The following is a 24,656-nucleotide window of genomic DNA, read 5'->3' as shown; positions in this document are numbered from 1 at the left end:
CAAGGACATTCAGATGTCATTTGGGGGCCCTTTGGATGTTATCCACTCCGAAGGCCCTTCGGAGGTGGAACCCTGGCCTCCCAAGGGTATTCGGAGGCCCTTGGAGGTGGAACCGTCCCCTACCAACAGCTTTCAGAAGCTACTGGCAGAGCTGATTCAAGGCATTGGTCAGCAAGGCCGTAGCTGTTGACGACGAGGGATCTGCGGCCTTTTTCGGCTTCTTTTGGCGTGCGGTTTTGCGGGCATGGTCGCGGAAAGACGACCGTTGAATTCAATACTCCATTGCTTTGGGCTTGGCCTATCATGGTCATCGGGAACACAGATCAGGCAAAGAAGATCAGCAAAGACTTTGGGACAAGCAATTCCTATGATGAAAGAAGATGGTGGGAGAAAGAAAAACCTACTGGATCACAGAAGTTCCAGCCAATAAGACCAATGACTGGCCGATCCATGATCGCTGAAGAACTGGAATCGACAGCAGGGCGCAGCTCTTCCAATCCGAAGACTTCCGACATCTCACTGATCCAGGCGGCGATAGCGCAGACAACGCGGAGACTTTGGTCATTAGACTTGGCGCGGATCACACCGATCTCCGCGGAGATGTTCTTGTTGCAGGTTGGAGATCATCGGCGCCCTTGAGCGGTCCTTGTCCCTGGCAGTGGCTTTGGGGAAGGCCATTGTGGTCTTGATGAAAGAGAAGATGATTAGTGTCAACGAGATTGAGTGGTCAGGTTTTGTTGAAGTTGTATGTTACCGGTGGATTGTGATGATGATTCCAAAGTGTAAAGAGTGCTGTTGGTGTGATGAGCGGGGGACAGGGTTATGTACCGGGTTAGGCCGGTGTGATGCGGAGGGGGGGATGTGATGTGAGCCGGTGGTTGGTGATGTAGCAGTAATATGACCAGCCGGCTGTAGTATGACCGGTGATGACCGGTGCGGCTTTCAGAGGGTGGACTTGGGGAGATTTTGGGGGAGTCCCAAAGGCGGGTTTTTTGGGTATCCTGGGTTTCCCAGGGTTTTTATTCTGCCTGCTAGAAAGGCGGTATGCAGTCACTTAATATGGGTTCTGAGTAACTGCATACAATGGGGTTTAGAGGTGCCCACAGGTGTGATCTGAGATGTGTGCAAGCAATCACTTTTCTGCCGCCAACCACAAAAAATCCCACTACACGTGTTGACACCTCAAAAACCCACCAACCCCCCACTTAAATCAGAAAAGATCTTTCCCCCCCCCCCCATCCCCTTGGGCAGCTTATGCTTCCCACTCACCGCCCCCCCGACCCCATTCGATTGTCCGGCGCGCTTCCCGCGGGCCACTTGGACATGATGGAAGATTTGGAGGTCCTCCTTCCTCCCCACCCGGTCAACCAACCCCCCGCGTCTAGTCTTCACATCCTGCTTACCAAGACGTTTGGTGTACCCGACAAAAACGGCTTGGTCACGCTTGATGCCAGACTTGTGGACTGGTGGGGTGAATATAATCAAACTAATTCCGGATTTGGAGAATCTACCTTAGCTATGTATTTGATCAGGAGGATCACCCCCAGCCATCGGCCATCCCGATTGGGTGCTTGCCCAGCCAAGCGGGTGCATACACCTCTGTACATTTTCCTCTTGCCCCCGGGGTACATATTCATCCCGGGCAAGCTCCTTGTACCTGCTTGCCGAGGACCTTGGCAAGCAACTTGGTAACCGCTCGTCAGGGAGGGAGTCCCTTCCTTTATCTTTGCTTGCAAAGGATCTTGGTAAGCAGGTGCAAGGTACTACTTGCCCTGCCAACCAAACAGAGCAGTTACACCTTTGCATCCCCTTGCCGGGCATGGATTCTGTTTGGCTTGCTCGGGAGGATTCCTCCTGGGCGTGCACATTTTATTCTCTTGCTTGCCAATATAATTGGCAAGCTGGAGTGTACCCACTTGGTAAGGCCCAAAGATGACCTTTTGCTTGCCCTGAGAAATTCCCCTTTGGCGAGCGCCTTGTAACTGCTTGCCGAAGTTGTTGGCAAGCGGGCCCGGTAGGAATAATGTTGAGAAAGTGGTTACATGAACCTACAACTGGGGCTTCTTCCGCTTGCCCGGATGATTCTGAGGAAGATTCCTCCCAGTCCCCAGCAAGCAGTCAAAAGGTGTATGTACCTGCTTGCCAAAGAGGCCTACTGCTTGGTGATCTCACATTTTAAGTTCTTGCCAATGGGGATATTTCCAGCAAACAGCTACAGTTTTTTTCTGCCTGCCTGATATGTACCCGGCTGTCTCCTGAGTCCTTGGCGGGAAATCAGCATCTCCTCACCAGCATGCCGGTGAGGAACCCCACTCAGTTACTTGGCTCTGAGGGCCGGTATATGGGCTCATCTTTCTGACCCAATAGGTTGTACTTCCAAAAACAATAATGATGCCGCTTTTGGCTGTATTTATTTCAGGATTGTTTTTTTCCTACTTAGCAACCAAATGCAGTTGGCATTTCTTTGGCTACATTCAGGCACGCCTCAACGCCAAGGTCAATGCCAAGGTTGATGTCAAGATCAACCCTATCATGAAGAAGATGGCCGAGTTCAAAAAGTGTTGGAGAGTGAGCTCAAGGAACCAATACTTTTCATCAGAATGTGAGAGGAAAGACATATATAGGCTATGTACAATAGCTGTGACAGGTGTCGCAGTCGAGCTCTAAGACAGTGTCACAACATCCCCCCCCTCGACAAGAAACCAGTACTGAAGTAAGAAGAAAGAAAGGGAAGGAACAGAAAAAAAATTTGTAGATATGTGAGACAGTTAATTGTTAAAACCTTGGATTACTGCGCCGCATTTCAAATGTGCCGATTTTCCTAGAGCTTTTGTGAGAATGTCTGCAATCTGCTCACAACCCGGGATCCATTTGATGTTCGTCTTCTTCTTGTACATCGCCTGATTGGTGATGTAAAATTCGCGCTCAATGTGATGGGTTCGCTTATTGGACGCGTCCTCGCACCCAATCTTTACTGCTGACTGATTGTCACAAAAGATTGTTACTGGGAAATTAACACCTATTATGTCGCTCAGAAGATTCCGTATCCATAGCGCATGCCTTGTAGCATGTCCAAGCGCCATGTATTCAGCTTGGCAGGTTGAGCTGGCTACCGTGACCAACCTGCGTGATACCCACATCACCGGCGCACCGTAGAGGCGCATCATGACTCCGTAAGTTGACCTAGAGTTTGCCCCTCCCCAATTCGCGTCCACAAAACATTCGACCGGGCTATCATCAGAATTGTTAGGATGGATCCTGAGAGGAGTGGTCTTGGTCTCCGCAAGATATCCAAGCAAATGCCGCAATCCCTTCCAGTGTATTTGGGATGGGTGGCTGGAGAAACGGGCAAGGTAGTTTACACTGTATGCAATGTCTGGCCGCGAGCCCACCGCCACGTAACTGAGGCTTCCTATCGTTGACAGGAAGAGTGATCTGTTGATACCCGCGACTGTCGTGTTTGTGTTTGCCTTGAAACCCTCAGGTAACGGGGATTGATTTACTGTTACGCCGTCCCAGTGTTCTTTGAGGATTTTCTCGATGAGGTGTGGTTGGGTCAGTTCAAAACCAGCGGCGCTTCTAGTGATCTTCACGCCCACCATACTAGTTAGGCCTTCGTTCCACTTGATTTCTAGACTCCCTTTTAGTTGACTTTCAAGTAGTTTCAGAGCGGCATCCGATGATCCGGTGACGATTCCGTCGTCTACGTGCACCCAGATGATGGAGCGGTCCTCCTTGTGACTGAGTGTGTAGACGCTGGAGTCGTAATAGCTCGAGACGTAGCCAAGGTCAGCCAGTGTGCTGCTCAGGTGTTTCCACCAACATCGGGCCGCCTGTTTTGTCCCGTACAGCGCGCGGCGTAGGAGACATGCCTCATCAATCTCGACATCTAGACCTTCTGGAGCTTGGACCCACACCTCCTCATCAATTGGGGCATTCAGGTAGGCAGCAACGAAGTCAAAGTTGTATATCGGCCAGTTGTTTTTGGCCGCTATAGCTAGTAGAATCCTCATCGATGTGAATGTAGCAGTTGGGGCGAAGGTATGTGCAAAATCTGTACCTTCTTTCGCAACATATCGAGCTTTGTATTTGATGGAACCATCAGGGTTTTTCTTTCTGGCGAAGACCCACCGTGCTCCTAACCTCCGCCGGTTCTTCGGGATTTTTCGCACACTCCAGACGTTCTTGCGCTTTAGATTGTCCAGTTCTGTGTTAATAGCTTTCTTCCAATGTTTCGCTTCCGGGGATCGCATTGCTGCTTTGAAAGTGGAAGGTGTAGTCTCAGATTTGTTGACACAATTCTCCTGGCATTCGTCGACCATCTTTTCTTGTAACTCAACCAGCTTCTCTTGACTGAAATCATTAAGGACCAGTTTGTTAGCCTCTGGGACGTGATCGTTAGATATTGCCTTCGTAATTGGGTTGCGTAGTTTGTCGTCTAGAGGTTCAGATGACTTCTCAGATGGTAGTGCGTTTCTCCCAAAATCAGCCCAGGCGGACGATATAAGCTTCTTAGACTTTGGCAACCAGAAAGTCCATCCCTTTGATTCCGGGAGATGACCAACAACTAAACCCTCAATAGCCCTGTCGTCTAACTTCTTCCTTTTCTCAGGAGCAACCAGAATGTATGCGCGGGACCCGAAGACATGTGTGCGGTCCAGCTGAGGTTTATCGCCAAAAAAGAATTCATATGGTGTCTTGTCTCCAGTAACGCGATTGGGTATCCTGTTCAGAGTCCACGCAGCCCACTGAAAGGCGTACCCCCAGAATTCCCTGCCCAGTTCGCTGTCGTACAAGATACTTCTGCCTGTTAGAATTCTGCCCCATGCCCAGAAGAGGGCTTATTTCTGTTGTTGTTCTTTTCCTTTCCAGAGTGTTCCATATCCAACTAGGCCCCTTGTCACAGTGTATTTCTTCTGTTCCCTCACAAAATACACACCCACTCAGTTCCGGGCCCATATCAGACAGACCTGCTCCTTCGGAGACTTCTGATCTTTTGTTCTGAGTCCCTGAGCATCTTGTGCTCTTGTCTTCTTCAGCCCTTCTCTCGCCTCATCTTTGGCATCCAGTCACTTTTCTTTCATTGCCCATGTCCAATACCGTCCTGTTGTAACGTTCGGCAGCGCCGTTCTGGAAGTGATGGTAAGGCAAAGAGCGCTCTGCCACAATGCCTTTTTCGGTGAGGTATTTGCCGAAAACCTTTGAATCAAATTCGCCGCCATTATCCGAGCGGAGGATCTTGACTTTTGTTCCAACTTGCGTCTCCCATTGAGTTATGATCTGCATAAGCATTTCTGCGGCTTCACTCTTGTTCTTGAGTATGCGGACTTCACTGTAAGAAGTGAAAACATCACGGACAGTGAGCGCATACTTTCCTCCTGTCATAGTTGGTGTGTCAAAGGGACCCATTAGGTCTACACATACAACAGAGATTTGCGCAATACACCGCTTTGTTGGTCCCAGCGCGGATGTCCTAGTAGCCTTGCAAATAGAACAAACGGGGCACTTGATGGATCCCGCCGGCATCTTCTCTGGTAGCCCGTATCCTAATTGTAGTTTAACTAACCTTCTGATTTTCCTTAAGCTTGCGTGTCCAAACAACCTGTGCCAGAAAAGCAGTGTTTTCTCAACACTGGTCAGTTCTTCAGGGTTCCAAGTAAACTGACTGTGCTCTACTAGGTTTGGTGACTTGAAGATTGTATTGGCATCAATTGAGTCTGAAAATTCATTACAAGCAGAAGAGGAAAGACAGGTTGAGGTGGGTGGAATGGCAGCTCTGATAGGAATAGGGAGGGGCCAGGTGTTGTTGTACGGATTGAATGTGCTGCGTAAGAGAACACGTCCAGTCTTTGTAATCAGATCGATTGAGTCAAAGTTCCCGTTTACCGCAAAGAGAGCATTAGATTTCTTGAATGCGGCTAAGGACAACAGAGTCGAGCAAGCACGCTCACAGTAGTAGACCCGCTTAACTACGATGGTCCCCCCGCTCGTCCCGACAAATTTCAAGGTACCCATGCCTGTAATGTAGTCACATGCAGAGTCAGTCGCCACTTTGACAGCAATGGGCTGACTGAGCGGGGTGAAGTCGTGTAAGGCGTACCTATCACCTGTTACATTGTCGGATGCCCCTGAGTCCCAGATTGCCTCTTGGCCGTCGCGTTGAAGAACCATTTCCCTCAAGTTGAACCGTTGGCCGGATGGTTCTGCCGAAAGCTCCTCGCCCTCAAAAACGTATTCTGCATCCGCGATTTCTTCGGCGAAAAGGTCCGGGTTCATCTGTCTTGCTTCGACAGGCTTCTGAGATTGTTTCTGGGTGTTGGCTTTGGGTTGAGGTGGGCCAGGGGGTCGCAACGTTGTAGCAGCTCTAGATTCAGGTTGGATCGGCTTGATGTAGGGTATTTTGTCGAAATTGTAAGTGATCGAGCAAGGAGGGAACGTAATCTGATTTCCAGGACGTTGGGGAATTGGTCTGGGGTTTGTGTTGTTCTTCCGACTGGAGGGGCAGTTCGGGGAGATGTGACCGATTTGCTTACAGATGTAACAGCTTGGTGGTTTGCTCAGCGCCATCGCCGACACATCAACTTCGTCTTGAGATCCTGAAACGGGTCCTGAATCGATACCTGAAACAATTTTTGAGGCGCTAGATTCAATTCCGCTAGCTAGAGAGATTTTCAAAGCGCTTGAGTCCAATCGGCCCGTCTCGGACGCAAGTCGATGCTCCGCGCGCGCAGCCTCCCAGAATCTGAGTATGTCCCCAGAGGTTGGTAACTCGAAATCGTGAGTTTCCATGAATAGGTCAACCTTTCGGTCGACAATGGGGCCGAGGTGATCTCTGAGATTGCCTTGGAAGATGAAGCTGATGATAGTGTCCCAGGTCAGTTCCACGCCTTGTTCGCGAAAGGTTCTCGCGCATCGATCAACTGCTGAGATTGCCTCTGCGGAGCTAGTGTAGTCGGTCAGAGAGATTTTCTTCAGTAGTTCCCACGTGTGGATCTGTTTCGCCCGGTTCACAATCCTGAATTTTGATACGAGGTGTTCGTACACCTCCGCTGAACTGTTGAAATCCACGAGATTGTAGGAGAGATCAGCGTGCACAGATGAATGTATGAAACCGCGAGCTATCTTCTCATGGTATGGATCCGGAATCGTGTCTTCGGTAGGGGTGAAGAAATGCTGATTATGGAACCGTTTGAAAGCTGTCAGACGAAGGGCGTCTTCCCAACGGCGTACATTAGACCCGTCCGGTTTGAGAAGATCTTCGGAGTCAAGTTTGTTGATTGCCGCATTGATAATAGCTGAGATCTTAGCGTCCTCGTCGAGTCCTCTTTGTCTTTGTGAGTTTTCTTCATCGGCCAATCGACGAGCACGATCCTCCTCGCGCCGGGCCCGGTCCTCTTGCAGACGAGCTAAATCAAGCTCACGCTGAAATCGCATTTCCGCCACAAGACTGGCGAAGTCCGCTGATTCTGGCTGTTGTGGATGGGGAGCCGGCGCTGTTGTTGTGGCTTCTTCCAGGTGTGGAGGTGGTTCGGTTCGGCGCCAGTTGGTCGAGGATGATCCAAGAACTCGGCCGGTCAACCTGGGTCTGAAGGTTGTCTCCTCGGGCATGTCATCTGAGATGTCTCGACCTTTGCCTTTTTCCGCGGCCGGCGACAGTGGTCCTTCGTCGCGTGAGGTGTTCGAGGGAATGCGACCAAGTCTCTTGGTGAAGAAATCGTTTGACGTGAGTTGGGGACCTAGAACGCTTCGCATTGTTGGGTTTTTGGGTGTCGTGCGGTCAACAGTCCGTAGGCCAGGTATCGCGCCAAGGCGAGGTTTTGGGTACAGGCGTCCGGAGGGTGTTTTGTTGTCTGACATCTTGAGTTTGCTTGTCAAGGGTTTGACCAATCGGGGAAAATAAAAAATAGCAGGTTGGGTTGAGGTAGAGAGAGAAAAAAAAAAAAAAAGGGGGAAAGTTGTCCACGGTCGGCGTAGGCGTTCCAAGGTCGAGTGGAGCCAAACCGCTCTTGCTGGGTCTTCTCACTAGGTTTAAACTTAGTTTACTTTTCTCGCAGCGGCGTCGTAGCTATGGGTGATCAGCCCAACGCAAATATCTGCAGGATATTCACCACGAGCTTGCTTGAAGATTGGTAAACTAAGAATCTACCTGTGAGTGTAACCGGACAAGAGTAGGATTTACTGTGAACCAACTCTTCCAAGGTCGAGTTCGGTCGGATAATCAGAAGAGAAAAAAGAAGATATTTTTTTTTTTGTTTTGTTCGTTTGACTTATTTTGTTTTTTATATTTTGTTTAGTTATTTTTATGTTGAGATTGTTGATGAAGAGTTGGAAGAAAAAGAAAAAAAAACGGTTCAAGGGTGTGTAGGAGAGATGGGCTCGCCGGCGGACTACGGTGACTCGTCAGGGATGACTACGATGGGGGGTGATTGGTGATGCTCGTTTCCAAAAGGAAACTACTGATTGATGATATCTCGTCCTCAGGCCGGCTACGGGTGGTTTTGTTTTTGAAAGAGATTTTTTCGAGCTACTCCAGCAAGAGGCTCATAACCTGTTGGAGAGTGAGCTCAAGGAACCGATACTTTTCATCAGAATGTGAGAGGAAAGACATATATAGGCTATGTACAATAGCTGTGACAGGTGTCGCAGTCGAGCTCTAAGACAGTGTCACAACAAAAAGCTCTTCAAGACTGGTCCCAAGCCGGCGGCACCTGCGGTCAAATCCTTCGCGTCTGCGACCTCCGCAGGCCTTACTGGTTCAATCCACACGCCGAACACGCGTCCCCCACCCGCCCAGACCATCGCCTCACTCAAGCCGAAGCGGGTGATCATACACTTGAATCCAGCAAACACCACCCTCAAGGACATGCCCAAATGCGCCCTAGTTCAGAGAGCCAACAAGGCGCTAGTCAAACTTGATGCCAAATTTGATGGAGAGTACATGGCCATCCGCGGCGCCAGCATGCTACCGTTGGGGGATGTATTGCTCTACACCAGTAATCAAGCCCACCAGAAGTGGCTGATGACCAACAAACACATGTGGTCAAAGGAAGTGCACTCAGATTTAGAGGCCACTCCGAGCACATATTCTGTGATGGCGCATGGTGTCCCTAAATCTTTTGACATCAGTAATCCGGCCGATTTGAGCTTTCTCGCCTCCGAGAACAATTTCCAAGCTTCAGACCTGTTGCGCGTTCGATGGATGGTTTCCAATGAACCTTTGGCCAAGAAGGCAGGATCCATCGTCCTATTGGTTGTCAACAAGGATTTGGCGCGCCGCTTTGAACAGTCGGGAATCTTTTTGAATTTAGATTTACACTGAACTGAACGTTTCAAGCCCCAACCCCCACAGTGCTTTAAATGCTTGCGAATGGGACACTTTGGCAAGTGGTTCCAAGAAGATTCTCACTGTGCAAAGTGCGCGGGCAAACACCCAACAAATGAGTGCCTTAACGGTATTGGAGGAGTCAAGACCTGTGTGCTTTGCACTGCCGGCCTCAAAAACAAGACCATTGGCTTCACCGGCGTTGACCATACCCCCTTCAGCATGACTTGTCCCTACAAGAAGGGATGGTTTGACAAAAAAACCCTATCATCCCAATGATATCCACAACCAACGTAACCCGCAATTACACTCAACACCAACCTCATTGCCCCTCTCAATTCTCCTCACCAGACCCTCCTGCTCACATTGCCTCCGCCAATGCCTTTTTTCAAGACCTCAACGCTTCTTCCCCTTCTCAAAACCTCAATCCCAACGTGTTTTCTCTGCTCAACCCAAATTGCCACGTTTTGCAATCCGTCACACTAAGTCTTTTGAATTTGTCTCTTTCTTTTGATATTTTACTGCTTCAGGAGCCTTGGATCAACTTGGTTGGTCTCTGCCCGCCTCAACACTTGGCCTGGTGCTCGTTTGTTGCTTATGAACACGTGCCTAAGTTCTGGAACAAGAGACATAAGACTCTGATATACATACAGAGGTCCATTCCCTTGGAATCAATCAGGTTACTTGAGGGGGGTTCCCAGACCTTTGTTGGAGTGGAAGTTAGGCATCCTTCTGGGAAGTTTTTCCTGGCTCTTGAAAATTTACAATCCCCCGTCTTCTTTCTCTGCAGTCCCTGAATTAAAGAACTGGCTGATGCGTTTCTACTCTTGACAACAGGCAATAATCATTGCCATGGATGCTAATTTTCATCATTGGCACTGGAATCCCCCAGGCTGTAGGAAAAATGAGCCAGAAGCCCGTGATCTGCTAAGTTTCCTCTCTACTTTTGGTTTCTGCATCTCTTCGCCGAGACATTTCCCCACGTTCTTCTCCTCCAAAGGAAAGGGAACAAAAATTGACCTAATTTGGGCCAATTTTCTAGGATCTAAGCTGGTTGCAACAACCTTGGTCTCAAGTGAGAACTTTGGATCCAATCATCAGGCAATCCAGGTCCAGCTTGCAATGAAGTTGCCACCCCCCTCCTATCACTGGAGACTTCCAAAGTGGTCAGACCTGGATAACAAGAAGATGGATCTCATAACCGCTAAGTTGCTGTCCTTTTCTTCCAAGGCCCCAGAGGACCTGGACACACATGCCGAGCAACTGACATCTTGTCTTAAACAGGCCCAGGAACAGCTCGGACGCAAGGTCCAGTCCAATAAGGCCAAGGCAAAGGTCTGGTGGTGCCGTGAAACCCTGGATCTGGTTCTTTGTACCCATAACCAAGTGCGGAAGTGGATGTTATTAGCTAAGTCCCCTGAGGCTTGCAAGTGTTATAGGCAGTGGAACGAGTATTTCCTTTCGCTTTTCAGGTCCCTAAAGCAGCAAAAGTGGAGATGGCTCCTGGAGAATCCAGAAGAAGGTGATCTCTATTGAGTTCTTTGCTTTTCGTCCAAATCAGCGGGAGGGGAGGTTCTGCCCCTGAAGGGTATTGGTGGCACAATTGTGCACAATAAGCATCAGCAAGCTGAGTTTCTCTTTAAAGGAACATCAGTTACCAATGCTACAATTGATCTGTCTGATGTAAATTTGGATTTGTCGTGCAGATTCGGTAGCTACTCCCCGATAACAAAGGCAGAGGTTATGTCGGCAATCCAGAGGGTCCGTACAAGGAATGCCCCAGGAATAGATGGAATTGCCAATGAACTTCTTAAGTCTTTTCCGCATTGCTAGCAGATAACCTGGCAAAACTGTACAATAATATACTAATAAACAGTAAATTCCCGGTGTCCTGGAAGGTTGCAGTTACGGCAATCATCCGGAAACACGGTAAACCTGACTACACCAACCCGGGGGTGTACCGCCCCATTGCACTACTCAGCACCGTGAGTAAATTGTTCGAGCTCATACTTGCCAGGCGTATCACGGCATGGGCCAAAGAAGCTGTAAAATTCACCTGTCTGTCACACATGTGACACTCCTCTTGTTTCTACTCGCCATGCTCCCTTTCTCTTTCTTTTCCCTTCCTACCCTTCTTTACACCCTTCCTGTTTGATCAAAAATCTCCTTATTCTCAAAACCCTCAAACAACTCAACATCACTTCAAGACAACTCAATACCAAATCAACTCAACTCTTAACAACCTCTTTCCTCCATTTCTCGATTCTCTTCTCCAACCTAATTCAGTCCTTCATTGTCTGGTGAGATTCCATCTAAAGCCTGAATACTCTTTAAACTGTTCCTCACTGATGTTCTTCTCTTAGCTTCTATTCATTGTCACTCCTATCCTTCTGTCCTCTCCGTCAACTCCTGCCCTCTCACATGTCTCTGGCGCTCTCAATGTTGGTTCACCTTTCACTTTCACTTTGTTCTTGTTTCTCTTCTCTAACATGTTTTTACTTCAAGTGTGTCGGCTTCATTTAGATAAGAAATCACAAATCAAATTTCTTTCAGAAGCCAGGGTGCTTGCGGATGGCCATTTTGGCGGCCGCAAGGGTTTGGGAACGGAGGATGCGCTCTTTGCCTTTGAGCACTGGGTCAAGTCAAAATGGAGGGGTTGTGGCCACACTTTTCCTTGACATGAAGTCGGCATACCCTTCAGTGCACCCTGATAGGCTCATTGACTTCTTGTTCCGCTTAAAATGCCCAACGTATTTGATATTGACAATTGCCAACTTTCTGAAGGACAGGTTGTCAACGATCAGACTAGACAATTTTACTTTGACAGCTTTCCCCGTCAAAATTGGACTCCCCCAAGGCTCTCCTCTCTCTGTGATTCTATATATCTTGTACAACAACTCGTTGCTGAATAAAAAATTTTGTACGACACTAGATTTGGTTTCCATAGGGTATGTGGACGACGTGGTCCATTTGGTCGCGGCGAGTTCGGCGGAGGTGGCCAGAGGGCTGTTGATAGAGGAAGGTCAGCGCTCTCTCCGGTGGGGCGATCTTTGATCAAGCCAAAGCACAGTTCCTCTGGTTATCCAAAGGCAAAGTACCGGAGGGGGACTTCCCTTTCGGGGCTCAATGCCTTAAGCCAATGACAGAAGTCAAATGGCTGGGAGTATGGTTGGACCAAAAGCTCTTATTCAATAAGAACTCCAAGTCCCTGGAGGAAAAGGCTCACAAAACTATCAACCACCTAAGGATCTTTGGCAACTCACGTTGGGGCACCAGGGAGCCAGATTGATTGAAACTGATCAAAAGTGTTTTGTTCCGCAGGATCACTTATGGCGCGGCACTTTGGGCAACAAGGTCAAATAAAGGGAAGATTGAAACACTAGCCAAAAAGGTGGATTGGTTGACGGGAAAGTTCACCCTTGGGGTGTTCAAGTCAACATCTTCCAAATCTATCCAGGCAAGATCGGCGGCTCAATTATTTTTTGGTGAATTTGTCAAGTCTAGTCTCTCTTTGTTCTACAGAAAGATAATCACGGTGAAAGCTAGTAACGTGGTTTGATCTTTCATTTTGTCTAGCAGAGCCGACTCAGGCGCTCGGTTCCCAGATGGGGCCAGAATAGGCCTATCGGCGCAGTTGGTGGATGAAGCCATGGCGTTGGATCCGGAGAGGATCCACCTCTCTTTTAATTTTGATCCCCAACCATCAAGAGAACTGGAATACAGCAATTTAGGCCTGACGAATTAGGAAGATGCGATACCTCGGTTAAGTCCCTCATTTCCTCACACTCTTGTGATCCAAGGGCGTTGTTGGTTTTCAGCGATGGGTCCTTCCACCCGGAGAAGGGAGGAGCGGGTGCAGCTATTTGCCCGACTCTGAATGTTTTCAGCGCGTATTCCCTAGGGAAGAAGGCGAACTTGTCGAATCATGAAAGCGAGGCAGTGGGGGTTCTGGCTGCTGTCAGGCTGGCCAAGTAGATACACATTGATTCGCTACATCAACGGGTGGTAATCTTTGTTGACAATCAGGGTGTCATCCTGAGAACCAAGGACCCAGCCTCTCCGAAGCCAGGGCAATGGCTTTTTAATCAAATTAATGAAGTCATCGCAGACCTCCCGGCTAGCATAAAGGTCTCATTCGTCTGGTGTCCGGGACATAGAGACATTTTAGGCAACGAACTGGCAGATCAACTAGCCAAAGACGCGTTGGAGTCCCCCTCAACGCAGACTTTGGAAGTCAATAGCAATTGCAAGAAGGTGCTTCGAAGGATGGTGGACGGCCTGTCTACTAGAAAACCGGCGCCCTCGGACTTACCTATTGGCTATAGCGCCCTAGTGAATCAATTAGCTTCGGGTCATTGTGCACTGAGAAGACATCTTTTTTGCATTTGCAGGGCCTTCGATCCTCTTTGCCCTAATTGTGGGGCCAAGGAGACGGTGTTCCATCTGATGAATTTCTGTCCGAAATTCAAGAGTCAGAGGGTGGTTCTTCGAAAACAACTTCGGCACAAGAAAGTTCGATTCAGAGCGGATAGACTCGACAAAATTCTCAACAACCGGAAAGCTGAGATGGCTTTGGCAATTTTCTTGCGCAACAGGAATTGATTTCCGGATCAACTTCCTCCCCGATGATCCCCAATTCCCCTTCTTTCCCTCTCAATTTCTTTTGTTTACTCTCAATTAAATATGTTATGACCTCAATCCTCGACTTGATTTCACCCTAAGCTTTGTGCGTTGTGTAGTAGATTTTAGAGTTGTTTTCTTTCATCAGGATGTTTCTAAGATTCATAGTGAGCAATGCCATAGGCCAAATTTCACTTATAAAAAAAAAAAAAAGGGCCCGATGGGCGTGAGAGTGGGGAGCCCAATCCGAGAATCCGACCAGATATTCCGGGTATTTACCGGATAGCACGTGACCGCTACCGGATATTCCGCGCGGGAAATCCAACAACACGAAATCTCCTCGAGCCAGATTTACGGCGTATGATTCCTCGTATGTTTCCTCGTATGTTTCCTTGTAAATATGTTTCCTTGTTTTCCAGTGGCTAAGGGCTTTCCGGATTATTTTATGCCTCTACAATTCACTTTATAATCTGGATTATGGAAATATTTCCTTCCTCTCTTTTTCATAGTTTTTTTCTTGCAAGGTAGCACCTGCTCCTTTCGACGGGAATCCTATCAAGCGTTTAGGAGAAAGTTCTACCAACAGGCCTCTTTCTCTGTTGCAACATCCCTTCACGTAGTGCCACTCATTTCATCGCTCAATTAAGCCACCTCCTGACACTGTTGACAAGTGGAAATTCGGCTCTTCTGGGCAGGTAAAAAGATGAAGTTGATGAACAAACTTCCACTGCTTGTTCTCGTCACCTTACTTCGTCCGGCAAAAACTTCCCAGTCACTCAGGGGCGATGAACACCTGGATAAAATGCTAAATCCTTCTCGGGATCGAGATTTACCTCCTCTCATTCCGACCAAAACCATTCCGTGGACTCCAGCCGCAACTGACTTGGTCACGCCAAAAAGCTCCTGGTCGGCGGTTCAGCAAGGCTCACTTGTGCCCACCGCTTTACCAACTTTAACACACCGTGAAGATCAATGTCACATATCCGATAACTTGTTGGAGCCCGATGCAACAAAAAATTGTGCGGGAAAATATCACAATCCCATCGCAGCGACCATTAGTGGACCGTGGGGTCTCCTCCCGACGCCAAAGGCATTTATTCGAAGAGAGGAGACAGTATTAAAAGCCGGCTCATCTACCTACCGACCAGTAGGGCCTAACATGTAGGCTAAGAAGCTTCCAGAATAGGGATCATTATTTGAATCAAATAAGAAGAAGAGAGTGGCTGATTGGAAACATGCTCAACTTTTTATAGATACTGGCTGGGTCTGGATGAGAACGAAGGAAGACGCATTTCTTACCCTTCAAGAAAACGCGTGCGCGAAGCGTTTGCAATTGTTAGTCATTCCTCCTTTCAGCAGCAAAACGTAAACGTCTTCAAGTTCTGATAAAAAATATGAGGTGAGATAGGCAGCTGCTATGGGAGCTAATACAGTGCGGTCGATTTCACTCGGAGTCAGTGTGGGCCATCCCCTTAGTGTTTGGCCGGTAAAAGGGGAAACGAATGAAGATGCATTTCAATCCATTGACTATGCCATTGGTACGGCTCGACAGTACGGGATAAGGTACGATAACGATTACCAAGCCGGTTCTTCCCTCTTAATAATACGCAATCTCCCGTACTGAACCAAATGGCATGCCTTCGCCAGGTTAATCATTCCCCTGACAGACAATTATCGGTAGGTGTTATCCAGTTCTTTCAGTGCGTTGCTTACGATCCTGACTTGTGAAATGAATTTTTTCGCCGTAGTTTTTACCACGGAGGTAAGTTAATTCAATTGACTCAGCCTGTCTCGCCAATCGCACTTAATCTCGAATTTTCTACGCTGAAACATTATCTAACTAACATTACCAGGGAAATATACCTTCCTGAAATGGGAAGGAATTAACACAACCGATGCAGATGCAGAAAGCAACTTTTACCGCAACGAAGACGTGATTGAATCTTTCAAAGATTACATCGAGGTGAATTCATTAAATACTTTTATCTGCCTTGTGCCCGCATGAATGCACTTCTGACTCAGCTTGGCACGGCACTTTCGATGCAGGTTATCCTTACGCATGTCAATCAGTACACTGGTATCGCATATAGAGATGACCCGACGATTCTTGCCTGGTAAATTTTCGTTAGAAGTTGGGACAGCAAGATTTTAGGCAGTCGCTTAGCCTTAATCTTCCGCCAACTCAAGGGAAACAGGGAACGAACTCGGTGCGTTTGATCTCGAAGAAGGGGCCCCACCTGCGTCTTGGACAAATGTAAGAGGCATCGCATTGTAATATGATTGTATGATTTATTAAACCACATCTAATCTTTTGTCATGTTGAAGGAAATTGCACGGCATATTAAAAGCCTCGATTCCCACCACCTCGTCGTCGATGGGTCTGACGGTGTTTTTGATAGTGATGATGATGATATTGAAGGTCTAGACGTTGATGCAATTGACATCATTTCAGACCATCTTTACCGTACGCTTATAAACCATTTGTCAAACTTTCACCTTGCAATCTGTTGACAAATTTCATCTCCATTTTTAGCCCCCAGCAATTTCACATTTTGGAAAGATCATGGTTTGGCAATGTCAGCCAACAAGGTTCTTCTGATTGGAGAATACGACTGGACGGGCTCTAACGGGGGTTTGACACTCAGCACATTCTTCAATCAAGTGATCAAAACCAATAACGTTGGAGATATTGCTTGGAATGTTATGAGCCACGATGATCAGTGTTGCAAATACATCACCCATGATGATGGTTATAGTATTTACTACCCTAATGGAAACGCAAGTATCCTGCAGAAGAGACTGTTACGACTTGTGCAACACTGGTACCAGTAAGCCCTAAAGGACCATTACAGAACCATTACACTGGGGAATCACTGCCAAAAAGAGTCTAACATATTCCTTGTGCCAGCCTCACCGGAAGGAACTCGCCTCACGTTTTGCCAGCGGTAACTTGTAAGTCTTGATACAGAATAGTTTTGATAGATAAAATTTCTGCATGTTGAGCTAATTTGATTTGTATTTGAATGAAGGCCCCCAGCCAGAGTGGTTAAGACAACCTTGAGACGAAATATCTATCGGAGAATTTTGGAGGACGGCCCTGGCCTTGTCCAATTTTCCTTTCTGAAATTGAACAATTTCAAAGCAGCAGCTCCCAATACTGGTGGGGTACATACTTTCTAGCATTCTTCCTACCTAATTTTAACCTAGTCTCGCCTCCCTTATCCTGTATCAGCATTTTTTAAATTTTCCCAGATACGAAGGAAAATTTTAAATCAATCCCAGAGGCTGAGATCTCCGATTTTATAGCCCAACTGCGTCACAAGTTTAATTCATCCGACTCAGATTTGTTGTAGAATAGATGGATCTTATAAATAGCTACAGCGCTTTCGCATCAATTCATTGCTTAATTGAAGATGTGTAAGGTGATCCAAAGGTTTATAAATCATGCGTCACAAGAAATGTTTTTACATAGCCAAAGTGACATGAGTCCATTAAAAATGCTTCTTATCACTCACACGGTCACATCGTACCAAGTCTTCAGTTGCCCTGCAGGACAGTGTTGTCCCTCTGTTAAGGACTTGGTCAAGTTAGTGGGGGGTCAAGGTTGTGCTAGTTCATGAGTTGGGTATCACCTCATGGAGTAGATCCTACTTGGCTCCACTGGCAGTGCATCCTCCGCGCGGGGCTCACTTGAGGTTGCGGGGGATGCCAATCAACCAGGTACCCGACCATACAACTCACCCAAGACGCAGGGGCATGTTGAGTATTAATCTGGCCGTGTTGGCAGGCGGTCCATGAAAAAAAAAGTATGCGGGGGAAAAGGGAAGGCATAATTCTCGTCATATCACATGTAAGTTAATCCGGGCACACTGGAAGTAGGTTTTTCTTTAAATTTATGCTTCAATGACAACCACACCACCAGCAGCCTGAAAGTCCGACAAAAACAAGTTGAATCAAAAAGACAACAGAAGATGAGAGAAAAGATTAGAAGGGTGTAGTTAGAGGTCAGTTCATCAAAACTTAGTTTCAGAGATGAGAGGGGCAATGAGAAATCTTACCTTGATTTTCTCCTCGGCTCTCTTGGAAACAAATCGGGCCTTGACGATGAAAGGTGTCGAGGGCAATCGGCCCTTGGCGAGGACCTTTCCGTAACCGTGAGCGGTGGTGTCGATAACAGGGACCTTGTCACCCTGTGGTTTCCGCTGACCTTCGGGCAGCAATGACTGCGTAGAGAAGTCAACGAAATCAGCAGTCAGTCAACACAAGTCAAGGCGGGAGCGGCGGTGTGAATGGGGCGTAGGACACGCGGAGGCGAGGAGGGAGGCTTACGACAAGCTTGTCGACGTTGATCACGGGCTGCCAGAATTGGTTCTTGGTCTTGTGGAAATACCTCATACCGACCTTTCCGAAGTAACCGTAATGATACTTATCAAAATCTGGAAATCATAATAAGGACGGGGACAGAGTCAATAGGAATCCGTCCTTTCTTGAGCTCTGAGAGGGGCGCTTAGATGGGGAGAGACAGACTTGTTCGGTGGTGATGTTGTCCACCAGCAAGACCACGACCACCGGGATGTTTACGGTGCTTGCCGACTCGACCATGACCGGCCGAAACGTGTCCACGGTGTTTGCGGGTGTTGGAGAACCGGGTAGGCATCCTGGAAGGTTGAGAGGTGGACGATGATCGGTGGGATGAAGGTCAGTTGGAGGGAGCTCTTCGAGTGGTTTGCGGGTGTTGGTACGCTGACGGTGCTCACCTTGAGGTAGACTTACTTGAGTTGCTTCGTGAGTGTGCCCGGTATCGCCGGTGGACTCGCCTGTCTCTCGACTCCCACCCGGCGTGCGCTGGATCTATCACCACCGGTTCGTGGGGGGCGCGGAGGCAGAGAATAGGGTTAGGTCTTCGTCTGCGGGTTATTGCGAAATGCGCAGCCACGCAGCCCAGCCTGACGCGATGCACGCATGAGCCCTGCCCCGTGTCCCCAACTCCGCAAACGATCCTCTGGCCATCCCTTCACCCAGGCCGCTCGCACAACGTTTGTTGCACATCGGTTTGCCATCGCAAATCCAGCTGGAGATGACAGTGTTTCCTCTCCTTGCTCTCACTCCGTCGACAGCTTGATCGAGTCGGAAATTCTGGGAAGAACCACGAGTGACCCGTCAGTACCCTATTCCTCCCTCCCATCTCGCTCGTAGTACGTGATGAGATCGTGTACAAAATAATCTGTCAATCCGATGAACCTGTTCGCAGGTGGTGACATGATCCCAACACGTGAAGTTCCAGCCAATCAACTGAGAATCTTCTGCTCTGATCCTCAACTTTTGCCCCCCTGTACTGATCAAAAATGACTTGGAAACACCCAAACTGACCAAAGACTCGCCGGTTATCGTTTCGCGTCTTTAGTCTCTAATAAGTAATCGTCATGAACGCTCCCAACAGATACGAGCTGTACACTCTAGGCGAGGGTGAATCAAAGTAAGTCGTTTTCTTTTCTAGTGAACATCCGAACCCACTCATTGCATTTTTCGTCTCTTCGATGTGTCACTCATCCTTCTATCCTCGCTCTTCAAATGTCAATCAGGTTACTCATTGATGAAGATACAAAGATCCCCAATGCATGTACTGTAACTGTCAACAAAGAAGATCACACCCTGGCCAATATGCTAAGATCGTCAGTAGAATGTTCTTATCTTATCCATAGCAAAGTACCTCTTTGAGTTGTCGATCTGACTTGCCCCGTTTTGTCCTCAGACAATTGCTGCAGTCGCCCAATGTGATTTTTGCGGGCTACAAAGTGCCCCATCCGTTAGAGCCACGATTCATCATCAAGGTCCAGACGGACGGCACCCAGACGCCGATCCAAGCAATCCAAGAGGCGGTCAAGACACTCATCTTGACCTTGGACAAGATGCGGAACTTGTTACAGAACGAGTTCCGCTTGGCCAAGACGGTCGGAGTGGGCGAAATGATGATCGATGGCTCTGGCTCGGCTGCTCCTCACCTCGACGACAGTCTTGCTCACGCCAACGGATCGCATCCTAATCCTTCTAATCCGAACCATTCCGGGTTCGGCTCCTCGGGAGCTCAAGGCGGCGGTTATTCTAATTCTAACGGCCTGAATTATTCGACCGGTAGTTTCAACTTTTAATGCCCTTTGGGCACCTCTAGATTTTCCCTCAACTCGTGTAATAGTCTTATATCTTTCCACTCGATAGGGAACATACTCAACGAATGATCTTTTGTACTTCTTAATTGGGATTTGCATTCCATGTACGGGGTGGTTATTGGATTGCCAAATCCATGTGGGGTGTGAAAGCCGCAATCAAGCGGAAGCGGAGCATTCATGGCCCAGAGGATCTGGTACAGCAAGTTGCAGCCAATCCAAAGAAAGCTTGACATGCCCTCCCGGGCTACATCTTACACACTTGTCAAACAGCTGTCTGCGAAAGACATGACTGCCCGACAAGCAAGACAGCTACGGCGCCTTACGCCGCCGGTTGCGACCCATGTGGCTCAGGCAACCCGGCCTCCCGGTCAGATTGCGGCTGTCTAATCTTTGACATCGGGCTGCCGGTCTGGGCGAGCGGTCGGCAAGGCTGTACAGAGCCGTTGACCGGCAATTCCTCTCAGCCTAGTGCCAGTGCGTTAGAGGAGACCTGTACAGTCTAGCCGGCGAAGTTGTCCCCTCCCGGTCGACGAGATCACACCATTTTGTTGGCTGGGTCCCTCCTGCCCTTGGGGAACCGGGTGTAAGGATCTGGAGGATCGGTGTTGCCCTTCCCTCCGCGAGGCTTGCGGTTGCCATAGCCAAGTCGCCATGATAGGAAGCGCACAATCGCATTCCCGGTGACTATGGCCGATTTGACTACCACCCGCCGGGCCCGTGGTCCTGCTCCCGCTGCCATCCGGCGTCATCCCGGTGCATGGAGAGCATGCGCCCACATGCCAACCATGTCACTCCTGGGTCCTATCGCATCACACAGGCAAATTTCAAATGCTCAATGCGTTCAATTTGATCAACTAATCCGAATCGAATTTGCAATTGGTTTGACTTTGATGAATGAGAGAGAGTTGCTCTGCTTTTGGCTGTTGTTGATCGAGCACCGCGCCATGACATAAATACAAAATCAACCTCTCCCCTTCTGCCCCCCCTTCTGACCCATCCACCCATCCACAACTCATTGCTCGACCATTGGCGTAGAGCAAGAAGAGCCACAGAAGATGAATATACTTATCTCTTTCTCCCATGTCATCACTTTCCTCTCATCAGTCATCTTAGCAGGCGACCTTCAGGCTGGGGTACAGCTCAACGAGAACAACTTTTATTCCTTGACTCAGCACGGATTATGGTCCGTCTTTGAGCCCCCCACTAACTTGCAAGCTGACATCGAGAACTAAGCCCAAAACACCTCTGCCTTTCTTTGTCAACAGGTTTTTCGAGCTTTACTCGTACATCTTTTTCTTTGCTTTTGTATTTCCTTGTTTTGTGGACTTACCAATTCACCTTCTGCCTTTCGGACCCGTAGGCCATTCTGCTCGGCCTGCAAGCACTTTGCCCCTACTTGGATAGAGTCCGTCGGTGTTCCTCAAATCTCACCCTTCAACCCATTCATTAAAACAAAATCCTTTGTTTCCTCCCTCTTCGTGGAGCGCAGGTTGGTTGACCAGATGAAGCAGTATGAAGTCGAAGGATTAAAGATGGGTCAGGTGGATTGCGTTGCACAAGGCGACCTATGCGTTCAACTGGGCGTCAACTCATATCCAACGATGAAACTGTACGAAGACGGGAAAGCCAAAGAAACCTACAGTTCAGTCTATATGCTTTCTTTTCCCTTGGGGACTTTCGCCCAATCGGAGCCGCTGAGCACAGAACTATCCTCATGCTTGCTTGACTCTAGGCGGCGATAAAACTGTTGAGTCGATCAAAATGTACTTGGTAGACAAAATCGAGAGTCACCGGAAGCCGATCGGCTCGGAGTCACAGTCGGCCCACCATACACCACATTTCAATGAGCCTCTCCACTCCACCCCGTCGCCCGAGACATACGCGTCTGATGAGCCCGTCCCTCAAGCCCAGCCGCCTCCCGTCTCCGAGGACCCTACCGTCCAGCCCATTCCTCCTATCCCGACTGACACCCCCCTCGAGCTACCCAATCCCAACGGCTGGGTCACCACTCTTACCCCGGATAACTGGAAGAAGTTCACTGACCCAACCATCAATCCTTATCCGATATTCATACAATTGTTCGTTGCCTTCTCCTACATCCCCCGGCTCTGGGTAGTGGTACTCTTCCTTTTGCTTCGCGCATGGCTAATCCTGTCCACGGCCTCCTCTTATCTGATCTAGTCACACTGCATGGTGCAAAGAGTGTCGCAAAGTGGTTCCTGGTAAGCTCAGCTGCTCTTCCCTGTCATAATTTACTCATCAAGATCAGAGGCTGATATGGCTCGAAAATTTCGTTGTAATGTTGGTTACAATGCATTAGTCTGGGAAGAAGTTGCACGTCTGCTGAAGAACGAGGTGAATGTGGCCGACGTCGATTGTGAAGCCAAATGGAATAAGAAGCTCTGCAAAACTGAACACGTGAAGGATTTTCCTACCTTCCTCATGTGAGCCTTTTGTTCAACACTACCGGCACGCAGGGAATGTGAAACTCAAGCGGTGATCCTGTTCTCCTACAAAAAACTAGCCACCACGAAGGAACCCAACTCGGCTACTCAGGACCAATGGAGGCTACCTCGATGATTGATTTTATTCGCAAGACTGTTGCTACGTGAGTGTCCTTCTTTGCCCGATCCACGTCTTAGTTTTCAGGTATTCCGTCCATAGCTGACTGGCTTGGTGTTTGATTAGTCCCGGGACGCACGAGATCAGCATGCGTGAACTGGACCATGCAATCAAGATGTCGAAGATCTTTTTCTTATTCCTGCACACGAATCGTACCCCGTACTCGATAGTTGTGAGTGTCCTACGTCTGGGCCCTGCGCGACTAGTCAAACGTGCATCATTAACGGAACGCTCCTCTCGTAGAACGCGGTCCAAACTGTCGGCAAAAGCTTGCTTGGCTCGGCGTTCATCCTCAAGTCGGACCAGAGGGACATCTACGACCGATTGGGATTGTCAAGTTACCATCCCTACCTACTCGTCTTCAAAGAAGGAGAGCCGACGCCATTTTCCAAGATTGTGTTGGAGGAGGCGTCACCGAAGAAGGAGCCGAGCGCGGTTTTGCGACACCGGCTGCTGACCGTCGCCCTCCGCCATTGGATTGCAGTTCAATCGATCCCGATCCTTGACGAACTCGACCAGCGAAACTTTCACCGGGTGCTCGCATCGGGGGCCAAGAAACTCGTCGTCATCGCCATCCTCAGTGGGATCGTTCCCAGCCGCGAAGGCATCAACCTTGAAAAGTCTAATCCCAAATCGGTTGAGCTTAAGGATGAGATGAAGGGATGGGCACTCCAGTGGCGCAAGAGCCAGGAAGCCCGGGGTGTCGATGACTTGACAGTAGACTGGGTCTGGGTCAACAGTGAGATCTGGGCAAATTGGCTCTCCGTGAGTCCGCACTCGTCTTCAATTCCAAACGTTCTCTTTTCTAACTTCAGAGATCTTGGATGGATTTGGGCAGACCACCTACGGAGTCAACCTTCCTCGACCGACCGAAGATCCCAGAGATTCAAGCATGATCATCATTGTAGACGCCAAACATCACCGTTATTTTGACTCACAGGAAGACGGCCGTGATATCGAATTCAAACCTTCCTCAGTCTTCCAGACCCTCTTGGCCGTCGAAATGGGCAAACTGTCCGGCAAAGCGTCTGGAACATTCATGAGTCGAATGTCTTGGGTTCGTCTTTACCCTCCGATCCTTAATCTTCCTTCCGTGGCATTCCTATTTGATAAACTGACTCTTTTGCGCTTTCTTCTTGGTAGCGAATCAACCAATTTACATCATCTATCAGTGTTAGTCTTGAGGTTCCCCTCGATTAACATGAACCCCCAAGAGCAAAACGAACTGACAATAAACCTTGCAAAAACTTGCAGTTCCTGTTCCAGCCCCACTGGTTATTCTTCTGGGCGGTGTTGTTCGGGATCGTAGGTTTCACGTTCAAGAGTCAGCGCCGGATCTCGCTGGGCCGGGGCTCTGTAGGCTTCAGTCCAATTTCGCCGCAGATGACGAAGAGCTTCCACTCCTCTATCGGCTCGCCCGACACCAAGTCTCCCGGCTTCGGCTCCGTCTTCGGTCTCTCCTCTAACGTTCCCTGCAAGTCAGACTGAGTCTTCCCCATCTGCACACGCTGTGTCAAAAAAACATACATATATAGCTGCCCTCACATTTTCTGTTCTGTTGTTGTATATACTTTTGTTTTGCTTTACTTGTTTAATTTGTCTGCTGTCACTCTTTCCCTTCGTTGCAAACAACATCCTCCTCTTGTGAAACAAGCAATTTCTTCCTTCGGAATATTACAAAAGTTCACCCCCAAGCAAGAAGATCTGCCCTGGATCTGGTCAGGACCCTGGCAAGCTTGTGCTAAACACACTTTTATATTACCTTGGAAAACGGCCACTTTGAAACAGCTGTAGTTCCAATCTTTTGAGTAAAATCCAGGCTCTGGAACCACCTACATCAGTATATTTCCTTTTTTGGCACTGTCTGTTTGAAACAAGATGTGTATGTGCGCAACAGGACCCTGGAAAGTGTGGTGTGACCAAAA

At 48.6% G+C, this 24,656-nt stretch overlaps 5 protein-coding genes across 5 annotated transcripts; 3 read left to right on the top strand and 2 right to left on the bottom strand.

Moving 5' to 3' along the window:
- Window positions 1-271: 271 nt before the first annotated feature.
- PtA15_9A395 (uncharacterized protein) lies at window positions 272-678 on the bottom strand (the record flags this gene model as incomplete). Its single annotated transcript, XM_053172598.1, has 3 exons — window positions 272-298; window positions 405-519; window positions 587-678. The coding sequence occupies 3 exons, from the start codon at window positions 676-678 to the stop codon at window positions 272-274; spliced, it is 234 nt and encodes a 77-aa protein (XP_053023823.1).
- A 13,967-nt stretch (window positions 679-14,645) lies between these two features.
- Window positions 14,646-17,003, top strand: PtA15_9A394 (uncharacterized protein; the record flags this gene model as incomplete). Its single annotated transcript, XM_053172597.1, has 12 exons — window positions 14,646-15,103; window positions 15,196-15,277; window positions 15,351-15,505; window positions 15,590-15,619; window positions 15,691-15,704; window positions 15,796-15,905; window positions 15,989-16,056; window positions 16,130-16,196; window positions 16,268-16,406; window positions 16,476-16,770; window positions 16,851-16,894; window positions 16,972-17,003. 12 exons carry the CDS (start codon window positions 14,646-14,648, stop codon window positions 17,001-17,003), a joined length of 1,494 nt encoding a protein of 497 aa, XP_053023822.1.
- Window positions 17,004-17,835: 832 nt separating this feature from the next.
- PtA15_9A393 (uncharacterized protein) lies at window positions 17,836-18,599 on the bottom strand (the record flags this gene model as incomplete). Its single annotated transcript, XM_053172596.1, has 4 exons — window positions 17,836-17,868; window positions 18,001-18,165; window positions 18,272-18,378; window positions 18,470-18,599. 4 exons carry the CDS (start codon window positions 18,597-18,599, stop codon window positions 17,836-17,838), a joined length of 435 nt encoding a protein of 144 aa, XP_053023821.1.
- Window positions 18,600-19,365: 766 nt separating this feature from the next.
- On the top strand, window positions 19,366-20,091 carry PtA15_9A392 (uncharacterized protein; the record flags this gene model as incomplete). The annotated part of the gene is made up of 3 exons (XM_053172595.1): window positions 19,366-19,418; window positions 19,525-19,614; window positions 19,695-20,091. 3 exons carry the CDS (start codon window positions 19,366-19,368, stop codon window positions 20,089-20,091), a joined length of 540 nt encoding a protein of 179 aa, XP_053023820.1.
- Window positions 20,092-21,164: 1,073 nt separating this feature from the next.
- On the top strand, window positions 21,165-24,219 carry PtA15_9A391 (uncharacterized protein; the record flags this gene model as incomplete). Its single annotated transcript, XM_053172594.1, has 13 exons — window positions 21,165-21,292; window positions 21,375-21,392; window positions 21,470-21,514; window positions 21,599-21,750; window positions 21,842-22,187; window positions 22,291-22,331; window positions 22,430-22,553; window positions 22,634-22,717; window positions 22,798-22,903; window positions 22,975-23,496; window positions 23,570-23,788; window positions 23,875-23,904; window positions 23,986-24,219. 13 exons carry the CDS (start codon window positions 21,165-21,167, stop codon window positions 24,217-24,219), a joined length of 2,049 nt encoding a protein of 682 aa, XP_053023819.1.
- Window positions 24,220-24,656: the final 437 nt, after the last annotated feature.

The sequence above is a fragment of the Puccinia triticina genome, chromosome 9A (genome assembly GCF_026914185.1).
Source record: "Puccinia triticina chromosome 9A, complete sequence".
Classification (NCBI taxonomy): Eukaryota; Fungi; Basidiomycota; class Pucciniomycetes; order Pucciniales; family Pucciniaceae; genus Puccinia; species Puccinia triticina.
This window is presented reverse-complemented; position numbering and strand designations above follow the sequence as displayed.